The 20,664-nt window shown below is 38.7% G+C and overlaps 2 protein-coding genes and 1 pseudogene across 6 annotated transcripts in view; 2 read left to right on the top strand and 1 right to left on the bottom strand.

The window, feature by feature from the left end:
• Nucleotides 1-20,546, bottom strand: part of LOC130687030 (proteasome subunit beta type-3-like) — a 35,610-nt gene extending 15,064 nt beyond the window's left edge. The window contains exons 1-4 of one of the 2 annotated variants that reach the window (XM_059497672.1): nucleotides 20,395-20,546; nucleotides 20,003-20,330; nucleotides 19,704-19,941; nucleotides 19,558-19,628 (exon numbers count right to left, since the gene is read on the bottom strand). In XM_059497672.1, coding sequence (XP_059353655.1) covers nucleotides 19,580-19,628; nucleotides 19,704-19,941; nucleotides 20,003-20,330; nucleotides 20,395-20,397 — 618 coding nt within the window. In that variant the 5' untranslated portion in view covers nucleotides 20,398-20,546 and the 3' untranslated portion in view covers nucleotides 19,558-19,579. Of the gene's footprint in view, nucleotides 1-19,490; nucleotides 19,629-19,703; nucleotides 19,942-20,002; nucleotides 20,331-20,394 lie in introns of those variants that run through there. The other variant, XM_057510188.1, reaches the window with a different exon arrangement.
• Nucleotides 5,242-6,478, top strand: LOC130687000 (uncharacterized; annotated as a pseudogene).
• LOC130686999 (transcriptional repressor CTCFL-like) lies at nucleotides 15,866-19,404 on the top strand. Of its 4 annotated transcripts, none has more exons than XM_059497670.1 (10): nucleotides 15,866-16,007; nucleotides 16,575-16,880; nucleotides 16,961-17,147; nucleotides 17,219-17,450; nucleotides 17,514-17,949; nucleotides 18,017-18,190; nucleotides 18,308-18,668; nucleotides 18,742-18,893; nucleotides 18,963-19,071; nucleotides 19,135-19,404. In XM_059497670.1, exons 2-10 carry the CDS (start codon nucleotides 16,587-16,589, stop codon nucleotides 19,278-19,280), a joined length of 2,091 nt encoding a protein of 696 aa, XP_059353653.1. In that variant the 5' UTR covers nucleotides 15,866-16,007; nucleotides 16,575-16,586; the 3' UTR covers nucleotides 19,281-19,404. The 4 variants fall into 4 exon arrangements, with proteins under 4 accessions (XP_059353653.1, XP_059353651.1, XP_059353652.1 ...); XM_059497668.1 differs by having other exon boundaries at nucleotides 17,216-17,450; XM_059497669.1 differs by having other exon boundaries at nucleotides 15,904-16,007; nucleotides 16,579-16,880; nucleotides 17,216-17,450.
• Nucleotides 20,547-20,664: the final 118 nt, after the last annotated feature.

The raw sequence follows: 20,664 nt of genomic DNA, 5'->3' as shown, positions 1-20,664 counted from the left end.
CTGAACGCTATGATGTCATCCAGATAAACCAATGCCAACCTGCACAATACTGATTTCAAGATGTTATTCATTGCACGTAGAAAAGTGCTTGGCGCATTTGTTAATCCAAATGGCATTCTATTAAATTCGTATTGTCCAAGTTCACAGATGAAAGCGGTTTTGTGTTTGTCACTTTCTTCTATCTCGATCTGCCAGTAGCCGCTCAGTAAGTCCAATGTTGAGAAGTAAACTGATCCACTCAATGCTTCAATGGTGTCATCAATTCTTGGTAATGGATATTTGTATTTTACGGTTATTTTGTTTAGTGCCCTATAATCAATACACATGCGCATTTCTCCGTCTTTTTTGGATACCATTACAATGGCTGCTTCAAATAGACTGTGACTTTCTCTAATAATTTTGTTACTCAACATTACTTCAATTTTTGTTTTTACGATAAGTTTTAATGCTTCTGGAGTTCTGCGCAATCTTTGAGTAATTGGGGCGTTGTATCCTATGTTAATGGGATGCTTTACATCTGTTGCTAGGCCCAAATCTGATTCTTTTACTGCGAATAGGGCCTCATGTTTTTTTAATAGAATTTCAATTTTAATGCGTATCTCTTCAGAGATGTAAGTTGTTTCACCTTCATGGCTTTGTCTGATTCGTTTCGATTTCATATTATTGTCTGATTGGGAAAAAGATTCTAGGCTGCGGTAATCTGCTTCTGTAAGGTCATTGTTATCGTTATTTTCTTGTGATTGGTCTGGGAGGAGTGGAATGTGAATGCCTACTTTGCCAAATGTTAGGCTATATATTGGGTGTATATTTGTTCCAAAGTTGTGTTCTACCCCAAAATGGTCGTAATTGATCTGTCTGTTTCTAGTATTAATTTTTACATTATTGCTTGATAAGAAGTCTAAACCCAGGATACAAGTTTCACTTAAGTTTTCCATGATAAAGAAATGATGATTAATAACGTGATTGTCGTTAATGATAATCGAAAATTCAAATTTTCCCATTGATTTTAGTATTTCTAATGAAACCGTTCTGAATATTGGCGAGTGAGTGTTTTTTATTTCTTTAAGTTCTTCCCTCTTCTTTAGGTTAAAAAATATGCTGTCTGAAATTAAACTGGCTGCGGCCCCTGTATCTACTAAAGCGTTAATTTCTTTTCCAAAAATTCTAACGGGTATACGTATTAGTTTGGGTATCGCTGATTCTAAATTATTTGTTGGGAAATTATTTGGTAAGGATATCGTGTTTACTGCATTGGACGGCGGTTCGGATTGTTGATACGTGCCATATCTGTCCAACATTCTCGTGCAATGTGTCCTCTTTTATTGCACTTGTAACAGATAATAATCTTATTCCCAAGGGTGTCGGGGGTGTTTGGCTGGTTTTGTCGTTGCTGTGGGTATTGTTGAGGATAACCCGGGTTTTCATGATACACTTGTTGATTGTTGTGTGGTTGAAAGTTTGGTTGATTGTAATGTATCTGTCCGTTGCTGTACGGGGGTCCCTGCGTTTGTTGATAGGTTGAGTAATTGGGTTGTCTATACCCCGGAGAGGTACCTTCTCTTCGTTGTGAATTATAGTTGTTGCGATATGGGCTGTTCTCTCTGCTACGATTGAAGTTTCGCTCACTACTGGGCCCTCTGCCATTCGGTCTCTCGTTGAAACGAACTCGCGGATTCTGTGATCTGGAGTATCGATCACTTGATCGTGGAGATCTTGGTTCGTATCGATCTGCTGCTGCTATGGTTATATCAGTATCCTGTGACAATTCACTATTCTTATTAGTATTTTCCAGTTCCCGAATTTTTTGTTTTAAGAATTCAATTTCTATCTTTTGTTGTGAAAGTTCGTTGTCTTGTTGTTTCTCGTGATGCGTTATCCCTGCGATTACCGCGTTTATTTCTTTGTCTTCTGCAGTCTCCTTGCTATATAGGATGCCTTCGGATATGATTAGTTGTTTACATAACTGATCAAAATCTTAGGGGTCTTCGGTCATTCTGAAATAGAGTTCAGCTCTGAATTTTGGTAAAATGCCTTGCATCAGAATTTTGATTTTGGTATAATCTCTCATTCTTTTGACTGTGTTTATTAGTCGACCTTCGACGATGGTCTGGTTTTGGTCTGATTTTTCTTCTTTGCTTTCAATGGACTCGTAGAAACTGTTGATTCTTGAGATAAAGGCTTTGCATTTTTCTTCGGTGTTTTGCTTTAGTGTGGCTAACTTTTTCTTTGTGCTGCTAAGTCGTATGCATCCTGGAATCTTGCAATAATGGCGGTTTTCCACTCGTCATAACTTAACTCATCACCCTGCTCTTCTACGTAGTTTCCATGCCATTCTGGGGCATAACCTTTTAGTCTGTCGGAGAAGAATCTTATTTTTTGGGTTGTCGTCCCAGTCGTTGTTGCGTGCTACATGTTCTGCGTCCTTTAGCCATTCTGTTATTAAATTATCAGTACTTTTCCCTTTGAAAATTGGAATTGACTTTTTGTCTTCTCTCGAAGATAATTCTCCTAATGCTTTCAGAATCGGTTGGGTTGTGGATGTATCGATCCTATCGCTATCCGTTCTGTCGCGGTCAATTCTCGAAGTTTCTTTGTGTGAAAGTCCCATTTTGGCTTTATCTTTGACAGTCTGATACTTTTGTTTTAGTTGAAGGAGGTTATCGTTTTGGATCTCAATTTGTTTTTTTAGGTCGTCGTTAAGTTGTTGTAACTTTTCGACTTGTTCTGATTCTAACTCGAAGTGAAGGGATTTGTCTTCTTCTGTTGTTGAGGTTAGGTCGTTTATCTCACTCACTAGTTTCATTATTTCTCCTGGTTCGTTGGAGGCGTCTAAGTCTTCGGTTTCGGCGAATTTTACCTGTTGCTTTCTATATTCTTTTATTCTATTCTCCAGATACGAAATTTTTTCTTCTCGGTCTCCTGCCTGTATGTTGGTCTTTTGTAATTCCGTTTCGAGATAATTATTCTTTGTCGTACTGTCTAGCAGATTTCTTCGTAAACCTGCTTTTTCTGCTAAGGTTTTTTTAATGATCTCTTTTGTTTCTTTTGTTTCTGTCTGAAGTTGTTTGCTTGCTTCTAAAGCTGCTTTTATCTGTTGTTCGGCGTCTTCTAACCTCGTAACCAGTTGTTTTCTTTCATCTTCAAGTTTCCTAATTATTTCTTGCCCTTCTCTCTCAACAGCTATATTGTTTTCGTCCTTTTTTTGTAAAAAGTTTTGCAATTGGTTCTCTGTTGTTGTGGCAGTTTCAAGGCTGGTTTCTAATTCGCTGATTCGATTGGCAGACTTTTCAAGGGCGTTTTTGAGTGCTTCGTTACTTTCTTGGAGTTGCTCAAGGGAACTACTTAGGGTGTATTTGGAACTTTTTGCCTTTTTCTTGTTGCTATCTAGCTGTTTTCGTATGCTTTGTAACTCGTAGTTTAAGTCAGATGAATATTTCTTCTCAGCTATCTGCGCAAGTATTACTTCTTTTTGGGGGACTCTGATTGTACCGAATAGGAATTCTATTTCTTTACCATGAACAATGCTGATCTGTTGCAATATACTGTCAAGGTTTTCAGTGTTGCCACCGAGGGATTCTACGTGATTTTTAAATGTCTTTGTGGTGTTTGTAATAGTTTCTGCTGTTATACCACTAGGTGCTTGCAACGTTTATTCTAACAATGAATATGAATATAATTGCAATGCGTTGTGTGTCTCTTTGCTAACTTCTTGTTTCTTAGATTCTATTTGTTGTATATGTGCTTTTGTCGTGAGGGTCTGATAGGTTTTGTTTTGTTCTGACTCTTGTTCAAATTCTAAGTACACAAGAGTTTTCCAGTGGTCCAAAAAATTTTCTCGGAGACGGTTGGGATTTTGGCTGGTGGTGTCTGATTTAGGGAGTACAGGGTACAAAGGTGGGGATAATTCGTCGACAACGTTTGGGTACAAAGTATTCTCTTTACGAGTAGTCTCTGGTGTAAGATAATCAAACGGCATTCGCTTACCTTTGATGGTGTTCCTTGGTCTGGTAGAGTTGTAGGAGACTCGTCGGGAAATGTAGAGCACAATCACTGAAATAAGTTACGGGTAAGAAACTTTTTACTGGACAACAAGTTTTAAGTCTCGTTGGGACCTCCAATTGTAAAGTTTCCAATACCTCGTGTATTTTCAGTGAGTTTCCGAAACAACTCCGAATTACATGTTACAATCATGCAGTATTTATACTACTAAAGGATACAGATATTGAAGGTAAAGTGGGAGGAGATACGTTCACTTTCACTTGTGAAACGCTTGAGGGATGTATGAGGTGTGGCCTCCTTTGGATAGTCTTTGGGCTCGTTACACTAAGGATGCTCTGTGACTAATTATCTTACTGAAACATTGGGCGCCTAGCTTTAAACCTTAAAAAACTTCTGTTTTGTTCTAACTCCACTTTGGTTCCGCTTTCTTAACTTGGAAAACCATACTGGCTTTTTTTCTTGGCGAAATGGAATATATTAGCTAATAGTAAACTTAATTCGATAGTTTTATATGCACATATTGTAACAACTTTGGGTTAAGGTTCGTTTATTGGACTCACTTCACAAGGTACAGCACTACACAACAGGTGACAACACAATCGACTATCCGACGATTACGACACAACAGCTTGGCTACTCACTGAATGGCTACTTGACTGCTGTTCAACTAACTAATCACTGACTGACTACTTCCTCTGACTTGTCAGTCGGGCTTTTAAAGCTCCCGACATCCGGTCAGAGCGACAAATGCTAGCCAATGGTTGACTTGCGGATCGCCTATCATCGCGCGATAGGCGACAAAGTCCATTGGCGCTACAATATCGATACGGATGGACCCCAAGACTAGCATGAAGAGGAACCGAATATTGTTAATTACCTCGTCAAATTTGTTGTTAGCAGATTTTCAAAATAAGATATTTATCTTACATCAAATTATTCAGTCAAAATATGTCTGAAGAAACTTTTAATCGTTACCAGTTAAATAAATCATGTTATACACCAAGCTGTAAAACTAATTTCATTGAGAGTTTACTTTTAGTCAAAAAACTTTCTTTTGTGTGTTATTATCTGGTGCATTGTATAACTCTCCGTGACCATTTCAAATCAGTCGCCTTTAACAATGGTTGCTTACAGGGAATCTGTCTGCTAATGAAAAAGGGAGGGAATTAGCCGCTAGATGGAGTCGAAATCTGTCATGGCGGCTTTCCCTATTCCGTGTCCCATCTCCTTATCTCTGGTGCTATGTGGGACAGTGGTACCCGCTACAACTCCGAGAAATGATTTATTTACCATCTACAGAAGAAAACGTAAGAATTGGATTTTGTATTCAAGCATAGTTGAGCAGTAATTCTTAATATATTATTTTTACAGATCCACGCACAACATATATCACTGCAAGTACCATAAGAAACTTCAGGGGGGCTGCAAGGCGAGAGTTAAATCGGGACTTGAAGATGCTATTTTTAGCAAACACGGTGATGCTAAGCATAATCATACACCCCAGCTGGAAGAACAGCAGTTGCTTCGTGTAGTTAACGCGTGTGCTGATGCTGCTGCTGTGGATCGCCGTAAACCTCGGATTGTGTTTCACGCCGTTCGGAGAGAGTAAGTCCATCTTCATTGAGGAAATCATTAAATATTCATCATTAAATTTTTTATTATGGAAATGCTTGGGTTAACATTGGCTATGGTGATGCAATACAGCGTCGAATGCAGCGATCAAAAAGGAGAAGGCAACCACAAATACCCAAGACCGTAGAAGAAATAGCTGGATTGATTGAAGAGTATCAGGAGTATAGGTAATGCCAAAAATTAATACTATTAAGAAAATTTCAATATCTCTTTTCTTTTAAAGGGATGCCTTTGGTGGTGGAAAATTTTTTAGAGGCCTGGTAAAGACGGTTGAGGGAGAAGCATTGGTATTTTTATCCCCGACACTACTGCCGGAACTTAGTGAAGCTGACGCAACTTTTCGAACAGTCCTCGGATTGTTTAAACAGCTCTTCACTATCCACATCACAAGGGGTCATTTGGTAAATAACTATTAAAAAAGAAGCTGTAAACTGATATTTTACCATAGTTTTCCATTAGGCATTCCCATTTGCGTACATTCTAATGACTAGAAAATCACGCATCTTTTATGATGCTGTGCTTGAGAAAGTCAGCGATATTTTCGATGAACTTCATCCGGACCGTTTCATTTCGGTTGATATCATCATGTCTGATTATGAAGCAGCAATTCAAGGTTCGATGGCGGCCGTCAAGTCGGCCGGAAGTCAACACATTGGTTGCTTTTTTCACTACTCTCAGGTATATTTATCTTTTGAATATGTTGCAGGCACTTTAATTAATCTAATTTTATTCAGGCTATCTGGAGAAGGATACAAAAGTATGGCCTTCAGTTTGCGTATAAGAACAGCACTGTCATAGGAAAATATGTAAAGGGACTTATCGCGTTAGCGCTTTTGCCGTCGGATGAAATTTTGGCCGGTTATCAAGTAAGTACCTGACATTTTAAATTGAAATTTCGAAATTCTTACACAGTTTTATTTTACAACAGAATATAAAAGCCTACTATCATAATGTTCTCCGATGTGAAAGTGCAGCAATTCAGGCAGGAATAAAGCGACTGAACAACTATTTAGCTACTGGATTGGTGAAATTACTCCGCAAGTCTTCAGTGTGTTTGGCCTGGTGAACCGGACAAATAATTTGGTGGAATCGTGGCACAGGTGGCTGAATGACCGCATGGGAAAATCCCATCTTAATGTTTGGGATTTCATATGTAAGTGGGGCGTTAGAATATTTTTAAATGCACTTAATATGTACAATTCAGAAAGATAATTTAAACAATTCATATTTTTTAGATTTTATCAAGGAAGCCAAGGATTCTAAAGCCCGTGATTACATAGCCGAGTCAGAAAATATACGAACAACCCGACGACAACCACTTTCGCAGCGAAAACGGAATGAGGTCATATAAAAAAACGAAAAGGATTTTATTGAGGGTGTCATCTCTATGCGGGATTTTCTAAAAAAATCCAGGCATTTAACTGAGCCAGACGTAAGTTAGCATTTAATTTTTAACTTATAATTTATCTTAATGGCGTTGAATTATATTTTCAGCTGATTACACAAAACCAAGCCGACTCGACTGAAAGGACAACAATTCAACCGAGAAGGCGATTCTTGGCTGGAACTGTTAGAGCGCCTGCAATTAACCACGCTTCTCCTGCAGTAGAGCCAGCCGACAATGATAATGATCCTTCGGCTGAAGCCAAATTAACGCCTGTAACCAGTCGGCCACGTCGTATCGTTCACGTACCCCGTCACCTGTCAGCAGACGGTGATTCCCCAATTACGCCTCCCAGTCGACGATGTACCCGCAGAAGATAATAATAAAACCTGTTTTACTTATTGTCTATCATATTGCCTATGGAAGGAGGGCTATTGTTACGTTGAATAGGGGGCATTAGTTAAGAGGGCATTAGTTTTGGGGGGGGGCAAAAGTCGGGGGGGGGGGGCAACTGTAGCAAAGCCGGGGGGGGGCATTTGTCAAAGGGGGCAATCGTCGCTATCCCAGTAGAAGCATTTAAAGCTTTTCGTTAATCCAAAACCTACTGACTGGAATGTGATAAATGAAAATGCTACTCTGGCCATTAATACCGTTAGACAAGTGAACATGAAAACAAAAACAAACATGAAAACATGAAACACCCATTAAAATGTTATACGGGAGAAAATTCGAATTTCCGTTCGAACGAAAATTTCCCCGACCCCTAAGGACAGCAGAAATAAATAGCGCATTTCTCCAACAAGTAACACATTTTCTGCGAAGAGCACATCAGAAGCTTGTAATTCACCACGCCGAACGGCAAAGTTCGATATAGCAAGAAAAGCAAAGCGAGAAGTTTCAAGACTGGAGATCTAGTACTAGTAGTAACGTATCTCGTACTAGTACATCGAACAATACGTTCACGTCATCTAACGCAACAATTATAATCTAAATGCATTGGACCGTTATAAAATAGGGTGTCGACGCTCTCCAGTAACGTACAGTGCCCTTCCTTAGTGTCCGAACACTTAGGGTTTCTGGGGCATGTTACATGGCTCTTATGGCGGATGGTGCCTAGCGCAAATGGAAAAAGGGTTCGGATAAACATGACTAGTGTAACGACACCGATATGCGTTTTACCCGATATTTCTTTTCCATGTATCATTATTAACCACATATATAAAACCATATGATTTTCACAATTGCACAACTGCGAAATTGCACTATTGCACCATAAATTACGCGGCACGGTGACCTAAATGAACACCATCATTTGTCATCGGCATCATGCCACTTATAACAACATCTTTGATTGGCGGCTCGTGCGACGCTTATCATCGCACCATTATCCCGCCATAGTAAAAAATCTCCGATTGTTGGCAAGTAATTACGTAGCAATTAACCAATTGCCCAATATGCGAGGTTTCTTGGTGAATTCAAGATCTGAAGACTGTCAGTTGTTGACGCGGATCTGATTCTAACAGTCAGTCTCAAATTCATCTAGTGCCTTCTCCAATTATTAGTATTCTGTTAGAGAACTCATCCGTGTCTTCGTGTTTTAGTGAGTATTCAATTATCTGCATCTTGTTTTACAGACGTGCCGACGAGGTGTGTTACACCTCGTCTTCGTCTTGTGTCTACTCTCGTATTCCGCTCACGCTATTGCGGTAAGCTTATATTACGATTGTCCCATTACACTTTCAGTTTCCCTTTTTATTTTACATAACTTTCTTATGTCTTTTATTCAAACTCTCTTGCACTTTCATGCTTAACATAGACAAATATAATCATCATTGTGGGTATAAACGCCTCTGAGTTCATTTTATTTATATCTTTTTTTATTATTATTATCTTCCCGTCTTCCCACACAGGAAGATGCTTTAAACTAGCATGCAATGAAGTCCAAAAATCTTATAGATGGAAAATTCGTAAAAATTTTGCTAGATAGTGCATTATTTAATTAACACCAGGAGAAAATTTTAGTTTTTTGTTGTCATTTTTACTGGCTCTTTTTTGAGCCAATCTGACCGTTTTCGCTTATAGTTACGCACCATCTAGATAAGGTGAACCAAATAGAGCTGCGGTCATAAATAAGTCAACACAACAACAATAACAGTCACAAAAACTATTAATTGTCAGTGATTACACGAATGATAGCTTACCGTTTTCAAGATACCAGCAGAACAGAGGTGGTGCCAAGTGGACCGATGACAGACGAGTTAAGACGACCGTGTGAAAGAACTTCTTTATATACTAAAACATCTGTTCATCAGATTCCTTTTTTCACTGAAATTACGTAGCCATTTTGCTTGTTTACAGTTAACGAGAGAGAAATGATTCAAAACCGCCGCGCAAGATGCAAGCTTGTCATCCGCTCTCCTTTACCCCGTCCCATTTTACCCCAGAATTTGTTGTCCACACCTGCCCCATGGCTGGTGTCTTTGAAAATGTGTGATTTTCAGCAAACCGCTTCAGAATTTCTTTTTTTTAACCAAAGAAAGGTGTGAAAATGAACAGTGTATTTCACTATAGTTTTGGTAAAATTATGCATCGAATGACGTGGCCGTAATTAAATATTTTATTAGAGCCCAACATATTTTTACGAACCATTAAAAAGTTCTTATGACCGTATCTCAACAACGGATGCCACTACTACCACAAAAACTCATCCCCAAATGCGCATGTAATTAACAAACATGATGTGTAAATTTCATAATCTTATAATGAAGCGTTTCTGTAAAACATAGCTTGGCCCAGTCAACCCGTGTCTCGATTAGCCCCGGAGTCCGCTACCATACAGTCGCAGTACGTGGGGACCAAAGGAGCAGCTTGCTGATTTGCTGACGTAGTCACTGGGTGGTCCACTAGTTCAAGAGATGCTGCTGCAAATTGGTTTCAGTGGGGTTTGAGAGGGGATATTCAAATTATCATCTAATTTCTCTTTCTGTGTAAGCCTACTTTTCTTATTTCAATGTATGCAATCTGGCAATGTCTCACGCAAGTGTATGCAGAGATCAAGTTCTAAAAGGGTTCCCTTTTTCCTCCCGTGTTTTATGTGTGTTCGACAATAAGTAATACAAATTACTTTCTACCCGAAGTTAAAACAGCTGCTCATCATTATTAACTCGCAACAGAGACGTCATGGTGTGAGGTAGGGACAACAGCGATGAATACTTCAACAGTGTGGGTTGCTCTTAAGAAAATAAAACCATGAATAGGATTAAGAGGAAAGCATAAACAAAATTGATTCACTTACCGTCAAGTAGAATGCCCGAATAATTTAAGAAAGAATCACTTTTATGAATAATCATACCACAGGCAACCGCATTGTCGATATAATCGAACAGGGTTTCTCGCAGCGTGTCTTTCATTATAGGTTGAACGATAAATAAGACCCTCACTGAAACTAAGGCAAAAAGTTATTTTTCGTTGAATATGTTTTCCTTTTTCTCTCCAAAGAAACTTTTTTCTAACGTAAGAGAATATTGTCGCGGGTGGGAAATAGAAGAATGATTATCTCTTCACAGAGATGACTCTCCTTAGACTACGCTGCAACCGGGGGAAAGAACTCACGAGAAGAAATGCTACCCTAAAAGAGATGAAGAGATACGGAAGGGGTGTGGTTCGCGCAGCAGTATAAAACACTGCTGCGAAACTCCACTCGAGGAGTCTCTATAGGGAGGAGCTCCCGGGATTGTCTAAACTCCGTTAGTTGAGTTCCCGTGGGTTTCCTAGCGGTTTTCACAGTGTTGCTCCAAGTTTCGGTAAAGTTCTTGTTTATTCTTTGGTTGTTATTAGAGAAGAAGATCGTATTACTTTTTGTTGTCACTGTTGTATTCTTTCCTTCCAGGTTAAATACAAAAGTGCATGTGACAATATCACCCCAAATCAGAATATGTAAGAGCTCTATATAATGTAACGATAGTTGTATGAAATAGTAAAACATAAATGCAAATGAAAAAGTTGGTTATGACCACATAAAGTGCAATATAAGTAATAAATATTTCTGTAGTATGTCTAATAGTATTCTGTTAAATGAACTCTATCAAATATAATATAGTTCATGTGCTCCTGCAAGTTAAATTAAAATAGGAAAAGAAAAAAAATGTTTTGTGAACCATTTAACTAATGAGTTAACACCATCGGTTTTTAAAAGGGGAAATGGATATTAGCCGACTCTCTTACGCAATAGATTGCCTACCGGATTGGAGGCTCATCGTTCCTACTGGAACAAAGTAAATGGAATAGGACTATCTCTAAGGAGAAATAGGACTGCCCTAAAAGTTTTTTAAAGTTAGTCCTATTTCTCCAGTCCTATTTGGTTTCCGTCCTTTTTATTTTCAAAACACCATCTTTGGGTAAAATATGTAAATTGTTTACCTTTTTTAAATAGGGGTTGGGCTGGTTTGGCGTAAAACCCCTATAAGTTGGTTTGGGTAATTTAAGTCTAGACACCTTTTTGTAATGCCCCAGGTGTTATGAAAAATGTCTGGAGAAAGTAGTGTAGAGACTGGAGTGAGCCGGGACAGTGGGTGAAGCGGGACAGCTGGAGGAAAAATAGTAAACATTGATTTAAAATTTCAATAAAATTATATATTATTGGTATAGATGTTTCCTATTTAGGGTAAAAGTTTTAAACGAATAAGTAAATAAATACAAAAGTTATTAAGAAAATTAAAAAAAACGGTATTTTTTTCCTTTAATTTTTCGCCTTACTTAATTTTTCGCTTAGCGTTTTTCTTCGCAATACTACAAATAGTTAATATTTTATACATACAAGCATGTTTATCCATTTCTCTATCGTTTGCAAAAAAAAAATTATTTTAGGACAGTAGTAGGTGGGGTTAAGGGCGGAGCTACAAAAATAGTACTATACTAATTAGTAAAAAAATTACCTATTATTAAATTTATTGTTTTAAATAAAATTTCCTTAATGTTTTTAACGTTACCCACGTCATCTAAGAGGTTTCTTCACAGAATATTAGCAACCAAATATCGATTTTAGTAATCGATTTCCTAAACCCGGCCCCTTCATTTTTTTCCCTATCATTTTATAAGGAATTTCTTATGCTATAAGGAAAATTATTCATTTACATCTTAATAGCAAATAAAACTTTTCTAAAATAAACAGTTCATTTAGTAGTATCCTGCTGATTTATTACAATATTTTAAATGTATTTTATAAGTATAAACTGAGGCTGTCCCACATTACCCACCCTGGTGTCCCATTTCACCCAACACCCCAGGCTCCTCCCTCAAATTTTTCAGAACTTTAAAATTCTGTAGACGGTACACAATTTCTTCTAAAATTCTGAAAAAATTCATGGAGGTAAAGGAAGAGGAGGGCAATATATTGAGCCAATCAAAAAGAAAATTGAGTAATTTGTGTCAAAGATATGAACGAAAAACAAAACGTGTCCCAACACACCCCAGTCTCCCCTATACCCTTTTTTTTGTTAGACCCCTTAACCTCCTCTCCCAGGCTAAAATGAAAAATATCGCACCAAAAACATTGTCAAATTCCACCGACCTCTCATCGGAACCACAAACAGGACGACGGTGACCTCTTCGGACGACATCGAAACCACAACGCCGGAAAAAATTTCGCAAGATGTCGGGATTGAACCACTGTTATACGTGTCTATATCCGACCATATACCACTGAGCTACAAAATCTTCATACATTGTCTTATAGATATATATTATATAATTTATTTCATGGAAGCTGAAGGGAAAATTATTTTTACTTTTTTTAAGTTTAATCATTTACAAACCATATTTGTGAACGACATGATATATAAATGTAATCATCTATATGAAGCCTTGAACACCGACCTCACGCGTCGCAAGCCAATACACACTGCTGACGCCCCATAATTACAATACAACTCGGCAGCATATAGCACAGCTTTTTTTTGTATTGATCCTCCACATTTCCACGTCACCGAAAGTATAGACGACCATGAGCAAAAGCAATAGCTCGGTGGCATAGGATCGGATTTGGATACGGATTGCAGTAGTTCAATCCCGATGTAAGGTTGGATTTTTTTTTCAGCGCTGTGAAATTTATCATGACCTAAGCGGGAGAATTACAATGTGTTTATTCGATATTTTTCATCTTAGCCTGGGGCATGGGGGTAAAACAAAAAACTACTTTTTCCAGACAGTTTTCGTAACACCTGGGGCATTAGCAAAAGATGTCTGGACTTAAACTACCCTTCCCAACTTATTGCGTTTTTGCGCCAAACACAGGCCGACCCTATTTAAAAAAAGGTAAAAAATTCATATATTTTACCCATAGATGGCTTTTCAAATTAAATCGGGTGTTCTTCTTTTTGTGCAGGACACTAGTGATGTCGATATGCGATATTTGATTTAAATATCACGATACCGATATTCGCACAATTTTATCGATATTTTTTTCTGAACCGTTACGATATTTTTTGGAAAAAAAATGAAAAGTCCTGTTTGCGGAATCGAACATCATCACTCCTTGTTACAAGCCTACCGCGCTACCTAACAGACTGTCCTACTTGTAAGTTTAGTGATTCGCCTGAATGAGAATTGAAATTTTAAAACTATAAGTAATACATTATTTAAGTAGAATGTGTTCCAATGGATCCGATATGTTATTTTTGGCTTTTGATTGTGAAAGTGATTTTTGAAGAAATGTGAAGAAAAAATTGTTATTTATAAATGTATTATACTAGATTTGAACCTTCAATTTCTACCCCATCAACATTGCTTGTTGACTGATAGACCACAACACACGTATTACATACCCGAAACAATTGAAAAGGTTTCTTGAGATTCCTAGAAAATGTTGTAAGGTATTTTAACCGATAATAGGTAACCGATACGAAAATTTTTTTTAGAAATTCTTTTTGGCTTGTGTGCCTGTTTAACGGATTTCAACCCAATAATGTCTGCTCGTCAGCTATAATTCTAAGGTACATATAATAGTTATAAAATACAACGATTTAGATATGTCGAGTGGTGTATCCCAAAAATCAATCCGATATATCGGTTTTGTTAACAACATCGATTATATAACAATGAATTTCCAGAAGATAGCAAAGGAAGACAACGAGGAAGATGGTAATGTAAACGGATTAAGCAGTTGGCGTGCAAGTAGGCGTAGGAGGTTGGAGGTGAATAAAAACTGAAATGGTTTTTGTGCTTTTAACGTATTCCTCAACTTCTTTTCCAAGTAGAGGAATATATTCCTCATGAGTTTTTAAAAAAATCTTTTGTTAAATTATGTGGGAAATCCGTGTTTGGTTGTTATTTTTACTGGCAGATGGCATGGCGAAATATCGGTATCATATTCACATATCGGATTTTCCGATGTGATATATCATATCGGTTTCAGCCGTGTTTTCCGACATGATATATCGATAGTCGACATCCCTAGTTCCTTCAGCTACACGTTTGCTGGTTTTTCGGGAAGTGCTAACGGTGCTAGAGTGTTCCGATATTCTGATTTAGCAGCTATTACTTATGAAAATCCTAATTCGCTTCTTCCAAGCCCAGAATTTCATATTTTGGGAGACTCGGCGTTCCAATGTACAGTACCCGTCATATTATTCCTGCGTTTAAATTTTGTTTTGCAAACACAAAGAAAAAAATTAATTTTAACAGAAAATTGTCCAAAACATGCATTGTCATCAAACACATTTGGTGATTTTAAGAAACACTTAGCACAGGTTCCAATATATTCATGCCCATGTTTCTAAAGCTGTAAGAATCATATCATGTTGGTATGTGTAATATAACTTTTTAATAGACAATGGTGAAAGAATTGTCTGCTATCGATTGGAAGAAGAAACCTACCATAAGGAGAAGCATACAGGTGTTGATGATTGGTTATATATCAGTCAGATTTTCAAGAACAAAACATTTTGATGGGCCTGACGAACGACCATGAAAACCCTAACATAGAATAAACCACCATATTTGGTTAGAACCATTGTATTTTCTGCTGCCAAATAGACATGTAATTAATGTTACGCCTAAAAAACAATATGTTATTTTACAAACTAGTTGAGCACCTGGTATCTGGTATTCTTTTTTTGACCTAGCATGTCCACATTAGCAACAAGCAGATCAGCAACTCCTGCGGGGAAGATAATTTGTAATAGTCAGTAAAGTTACTTACATACTTACCTTAAACTGTTGACTGAATGATTTAACTAATTGTAAGCTGTAGCTTTTCACCAAATATAACTTATGATAATCAGCCAAGATACCATTTTCTTTTTACAAACAATAGATTAGAAAATGTTATGGCATCAAATAGAATGTAATTAGTAAACAAATTGTAACTTTACTACCTGTTTCCATTATTGGTCACTCATGCTCAACACTAAACTAAGGTGGAATCACAAAATACGGGCAGAGTTGAACTATAAAGAAAGTTGCAGAAAAATTAATTCTTTTATGGATAACATATTTAACATTTGCCTTAAAAAATACCTTTCTTAGTTTCCAAAAGCCGTTGCACTCTCTTCTTAGGTAGTAACACTGAACGTTAACTGCCAAAGTTTGAACAATTAAAAACATACAAACAAATTAAAACAAAAAAACCTTAACCAACCAATGAAAAACGCCGAAAGTTTTTCTGTTCTGGTAGGAATCGAGAACACGATTATCCTAAGACACTTCCGCGCAATCTGGATTTCTCTCTGGGAATTCCCAGAGAATGCAGGGAAGCTGGAAAAAAGATGTGTTCATAATTTTGATTCTTGGTTGTTACGCTAGCAGACGTTTGCGATTGATCATCAGAAAACATGAAAATCGTTTTATGTCACAATCGATTGTTTATTATCGATTATTATACCACAAGCCCCAAGCCAAAAAAATACTAGCAACGCCGCAAGTCCGCAACGGTTCTGTCCGAAGTTTCTGATTCTTCCCAACATCGCGCCCTCATCGTTCGACCAATGAACCAACGGTATGTCACTTTAATTCATTCATTTCTATCTCTTTCTTGCGTTTTTAATTAATTTTCTCGAGCTGTGTTGGAACGGGAGGTACTTTTCGTCAATTTCATGCCTTAAAAAGAAGGTTTCGTGTTTATTACAAGGATAAACTCCTCCGTTTTTGAGCGGCTTGGTGAAAGACTTCCCGGTTGCAATGGCCGTCAGCGCCTCACTTGTCAATATGGCGCAATTTTCCCAAACTCCAATGCCCCCTGTCTCCTTCTTCATGAAATGACGGTCTTTTCCGTGACCGCCAGAGAGCGCATCCCACTGAATTTAATCATTATTTTTCGAATCCGTTCATAATGATCTCGGCGTCTTGATTTGTTTCCATTAAACGTTTCGCTGATTAACACTTTACCACGGAAATGGCGACGTATTTCGGCAATATGGCGTTGGTTCAGACTTAGCATTTCCCGCCCATTACATGTTGTAAAGTTGCTTTTGCCAAGCCCCAACTTTCTACAGCTTGATGACCGTCTTCGTCTGCCGATTGGTCGTCTAAACGAGATTGACTCTATTGCCTTTTTTTAATATAGCTAGAGCCAGCCATGGCGGCCTTGAAACAAGAGGAAGAATCCATAAGCGAAATCCAAAATTACCTCGACACATTCAACAAGGAAATTGAAGACCCAAACCAGATTCCCGGTGCCCAGTTAGCCAACAAGGAAGCTGTTGTTGCTAACGAAGTAGAAGCTGCTGATGCACCTGAAGATGGTGGAACCTATTTTGTCGACCAAAGTGGTCAGTACTATTACCAGAGTAACGATGTTGATGGAGGAGATGGAACTGCCACTCTTGTAGCCCAAGATGGAGGTACCATGGTATCCATCCCTAACACTGGTGTAAGTTTGTGTTATTATCCACCCTGACACTAGAATATCTAATTGTTTTTGTTTTATTCGTTTATTTGCCGTCTCTCCAGACTTCCGGAGATGAAGGAGTTGTGCTAGCACAGGGTGAGGGTGGTTACCAAACAGTTACTATTCTTCCTCCAGAATCATCTACTGGTGAAGTCAGCTATGTTTTGATTGTCCAGCAGCCTGATGGTGCTGAACAAGCTGTAATTTCATCTGAAGTTCTTGATGGAACTGAAGGGGAAGTTATTCAAGGTAAATGGAAATTGAAAATTATTTGGATTGACCTACTTACATATCTCATTTCTTAATTCTTAAAACAGAAGATGAAGAAGGTGAGGACGACGAGAACTTTGATGGAGACGAAGATAAAGATGAGGACCAAAATTTGGCTGTATACGACTTCGACGAAGGAGAAGAAGGTGGCAGTGCTGATGGTCAAGATTCTGAAGATGAAGATATTAAGCCAAGAATGAGCAAAGGTGGAATGAAAAAAGTCACACAGACTGTTTCCCAAGCGCATATGTGTAACTACTGCAACTACACCAGCCCAAAACGGTAAATTTTCGTTTCTTAACTCTAAGAAAGATTGGGTTTGAATTCTGTAATTTTATCATCAAGATATCTGTTGTCGCGGCACATGAAGTGTCATTCGGAAGAGCGTCCGCACAAGTGCAGTGTATGCGATCGAGGATTCAAGACGTTGGCTTCGCTTCAAAACCACGTCAACACTCACACGGGTACTAAGCCACACCGGTGCAAACATTGTCACAGTTCGTTTACGACGTCAGGTGAGCTGGTTCGTCACGTACGTTATCGTCACACACACGAGAAACCACACCGTTGCACCGAATGTGACTACGCTTCCGTTGAACTAAGCAAGCTCAAGCGTCATATGCGGTGCCACACTGGAGAGCGGCCCTACCAGTGCCCTCACTGTACCTACGCCAGCCCAGATACTTTTAAGTTGAAGCGCCATTTGCGCATCCACACGGGTGAAAAACCGTACGAATGCGATATTTGCCACGCGAGATTCACGCAATCAAACAGCCTCAAGGTATGTGCCAATAATCTGTAAATGTTATCAGTGTGTGGTATGTGATAGTCACATTTTATTTTGGCAGGCTCATAAACTCATACACACAGGGAACAAACCGATTTTCCAGTGTGAACTGTGTCCAACCACTTGTGGCCGAAAGACTGATCTGCGAATCCACGTTCAAAAATTGCACACATCAGAGAAGCCCTTAAAATGCAAAAGATGTGGCAAATCTTTCCCCGATCGCTACACTTTCAAGGTATGATACTGATTTCAATGGAATAGTTTTTCCATTTATTTAATCGTCTAATATTTTCATGTGTCTGCTGGATAAAATTTACATTACTTTGATATGTTGCATTTTTCTCTCTCGCAGTTGCATAGCAAGACTCACGAAGGAGAAAAATGTTTCAAGTGCGACCTTTGTGCTTACGCGTCGATCTCGCAACGCCATTTGGAATCGCACATGCTGATTCACACCGACCAGAAACCTTACCAGTGCGACCAGTGCGATCAGTGCTTCCGGCAAAAGCAGCTTCTTCGCCGCCATCAGAACTTGTATCACAATCCCGACTACGTGCCTCCACCACCCGGGGAAAAGCGGCACGAGTGTCCCGAATGTGGAAAACCTTTCCGCCATAAAGGCAACCTTATTCGCCATTTGGCTCTCCATGATCCAGATGCTGCTCAACAAGAACTACGAGCCTTCCGTGCAGCTCGTAAACAGCGCATCAAGGGTGCGTTAAAGTTTCTTACGTGCCGTATGATGTATTCCGTTCAATTCAATTTTTGCTTCGTTGCTTTCATTAGATGGCCAGAGCTTAGAAGGCCTTACTGAAGGTGAGGAGACAGATATGGAGGATGAAGACATTAGCCTTGGTCTCAACTCCAACGAAGAACTGGTCTCTGTACAAGGCCAAGATGGGCAACAGTATGTTGTCCTTGAAGTTATCCAGTTGGAGGTAACTTCCAACTCTAGATGAATGAAAAGTCTTTCCGTATTTATAGTGTATTATTTTCTGCCACACTAGGGTGAAGGAGGAGATGAAGACGAAGCCACCATGATGGAAGTAGAGGGGGCTACAGAAATGGACGGTTCCTTGATAGAAGGAGAAGGCAATACCATGACCTCTTTGGATGGTAAGCGAAAAAGAAAAATTTTTTGTTAAGAATTTCAGACGTCTGACAAATTCTGCTATTTAGATGAAATTGATGATTCCATGCAAGCCACTCCTCGCGTACGTCGCACCTCTCAGGTTGCTAAAGCTCAGGATACCAGTAAGGACGTGGCTAACTGTTTTGGATTTGACGACGATGACGATGAAGAAGATGACGAGGATGACAAGTGAAATTCATGTTGCCTCTCTGCACGTCGATAGTGTTTAACAAGTGTGAACTGTATTCTGAACGGGACTTTTTCGGTTGGAAAATTTGTGGACAAAAATAGAAGTGCGAGTACATTTTTGCCGACAAGTATCTCTTTTTGAAGCGTCTTTGAAAACGTTGATTATCTTTCTTCTGTTTTCCCTTTCTTCTGTCCATTGTAATTGGCCTGATGCAACAATACACATTATAACTGGAGTGGAAATTTTTTTAAATGGTGTAATAATCAGTTCAGAAATACACAGAACACGTGTAAGAAATAATTTCAATCCATCCGGGTTTTGAGTAGCCTAGTTGTTACTTTGTCCTTTTCACTATGTAAAAAAAATCAAAATGCAACTAATTAGAATACTTTTTATATGATTAATTATGTTTTGATATTTGCTTACATGACATGAACAATACCACCCCATCCAGAAATGGCATCTCTGTCAAATGCATTCATCAAAGCCTGGCTGATGGTTTCAAACAGATCCTCTGGTTCTAGATTAGGCTCCCATAAAGCTTCACACATTCCAAAAAGTTGCTCTGCACAGGTTCCAGCAACAACAAAATCTTCAGGAACATTAGGGCAGCCAATAAGATCCATGGCAGAAATAAAAGGCTCCCACGTAATAGGGTCCAATCCTATGTAGATAGTTAATGATTGAACAGTCAAAGGCATAATGATAGACATAGAAGAACTTACCAGCAATCACAGGCTCTACAAAGTATGGTCCAAATCGTCTCTCATATAAAAGATTAGACACCATAGCAGAGAAGGTTTGTGGCTTAATTTTACGGCTCTCTCTAAGCTCATACAGGTTTAGACGGAATCGTAGCCGTTCATGGACAGTTAAGGTGTCTGTTGCCAAGCCAGGAAGTCCAATGTAAAGATGAGGTCCCATTTCAAAAATTCTCTGAAAGTCCATAGCAAGTGTTGAAGTTTGGACTCCAAAACGGCGATCAGAAGCTATCGCCACGCAACCCTTGCCTTTCATTGCGAGGACGCAGCCACCATTGTACGATAAGATGGACTAGGAATAAAACAGAGACAATAATTGACACAGGGATAGTTTTTTGGAAAGTACTAAAGTTTACCATGTTATGAGTATCACCGACGCTGCTAACGAATGTTTCGTTTTGTAGTCAATGAATACCCCAGATTTCAATTTTCACTTGTCATCCACTCAGCAGCTTGCGACACTAGCGCCGTATAACGTGTAAAGAAACCGGCGAAATCCATCTACTGTCTTAATCACCAACCGCATTGATTTCTCAAATCATAAGCTGCCCAACTTTGAAAGCTTTTGAAACCGCATTTATAACATATATTTATATTAACAAATTTTCCAACTGGAGTTCAACAAA

This window comes from Daphnia carinata, chromosome 2 (genome assembly GCF_022539665.2).
Source record: "Daphnia carinata strain CSIRO-1 chromosome 2, CSIRO_AGI_Dcar_HiC_V3, whole genome shotgun sequence".
Taxonomy (NCBI): Eukaryota; Metazoa; Arthropoda; class Branchiopoda; order Diplostraca; family Daphniidae; genus Daphnia; species Daphnia carinata.
This window is presented reverse-complemented; position numbering and strand designations above follow the sequence as displayed.

What these genes read in the sequence shown, in the direction of transcription:
- LOC130686999 (XM_059497668.1), top strand. Translation starts at nt 16,587, where the DNA reads ATGGCGGCCTTGAAACAAGAGGAAGAATCCATAAGCGAAATCCAAAAT. An exon ending in AACTACACCAGCCCAAAACG is followed by an intron (nt 17,451 to 17,513) that starts GTAAATTTTCGT and finishes TTTATCATCAAG; the next exon opens with ATATCTGTTGTCGCGGCACA. An exon ending in CCGATCGCTACACTTTCAAG is followed by an intron (nt 18,191 to 18,307) that starts GTATGATACTGA and finishes TCTCTCTCGCAG; the next exon opens with TTGCATAGCAAGACTCACGA.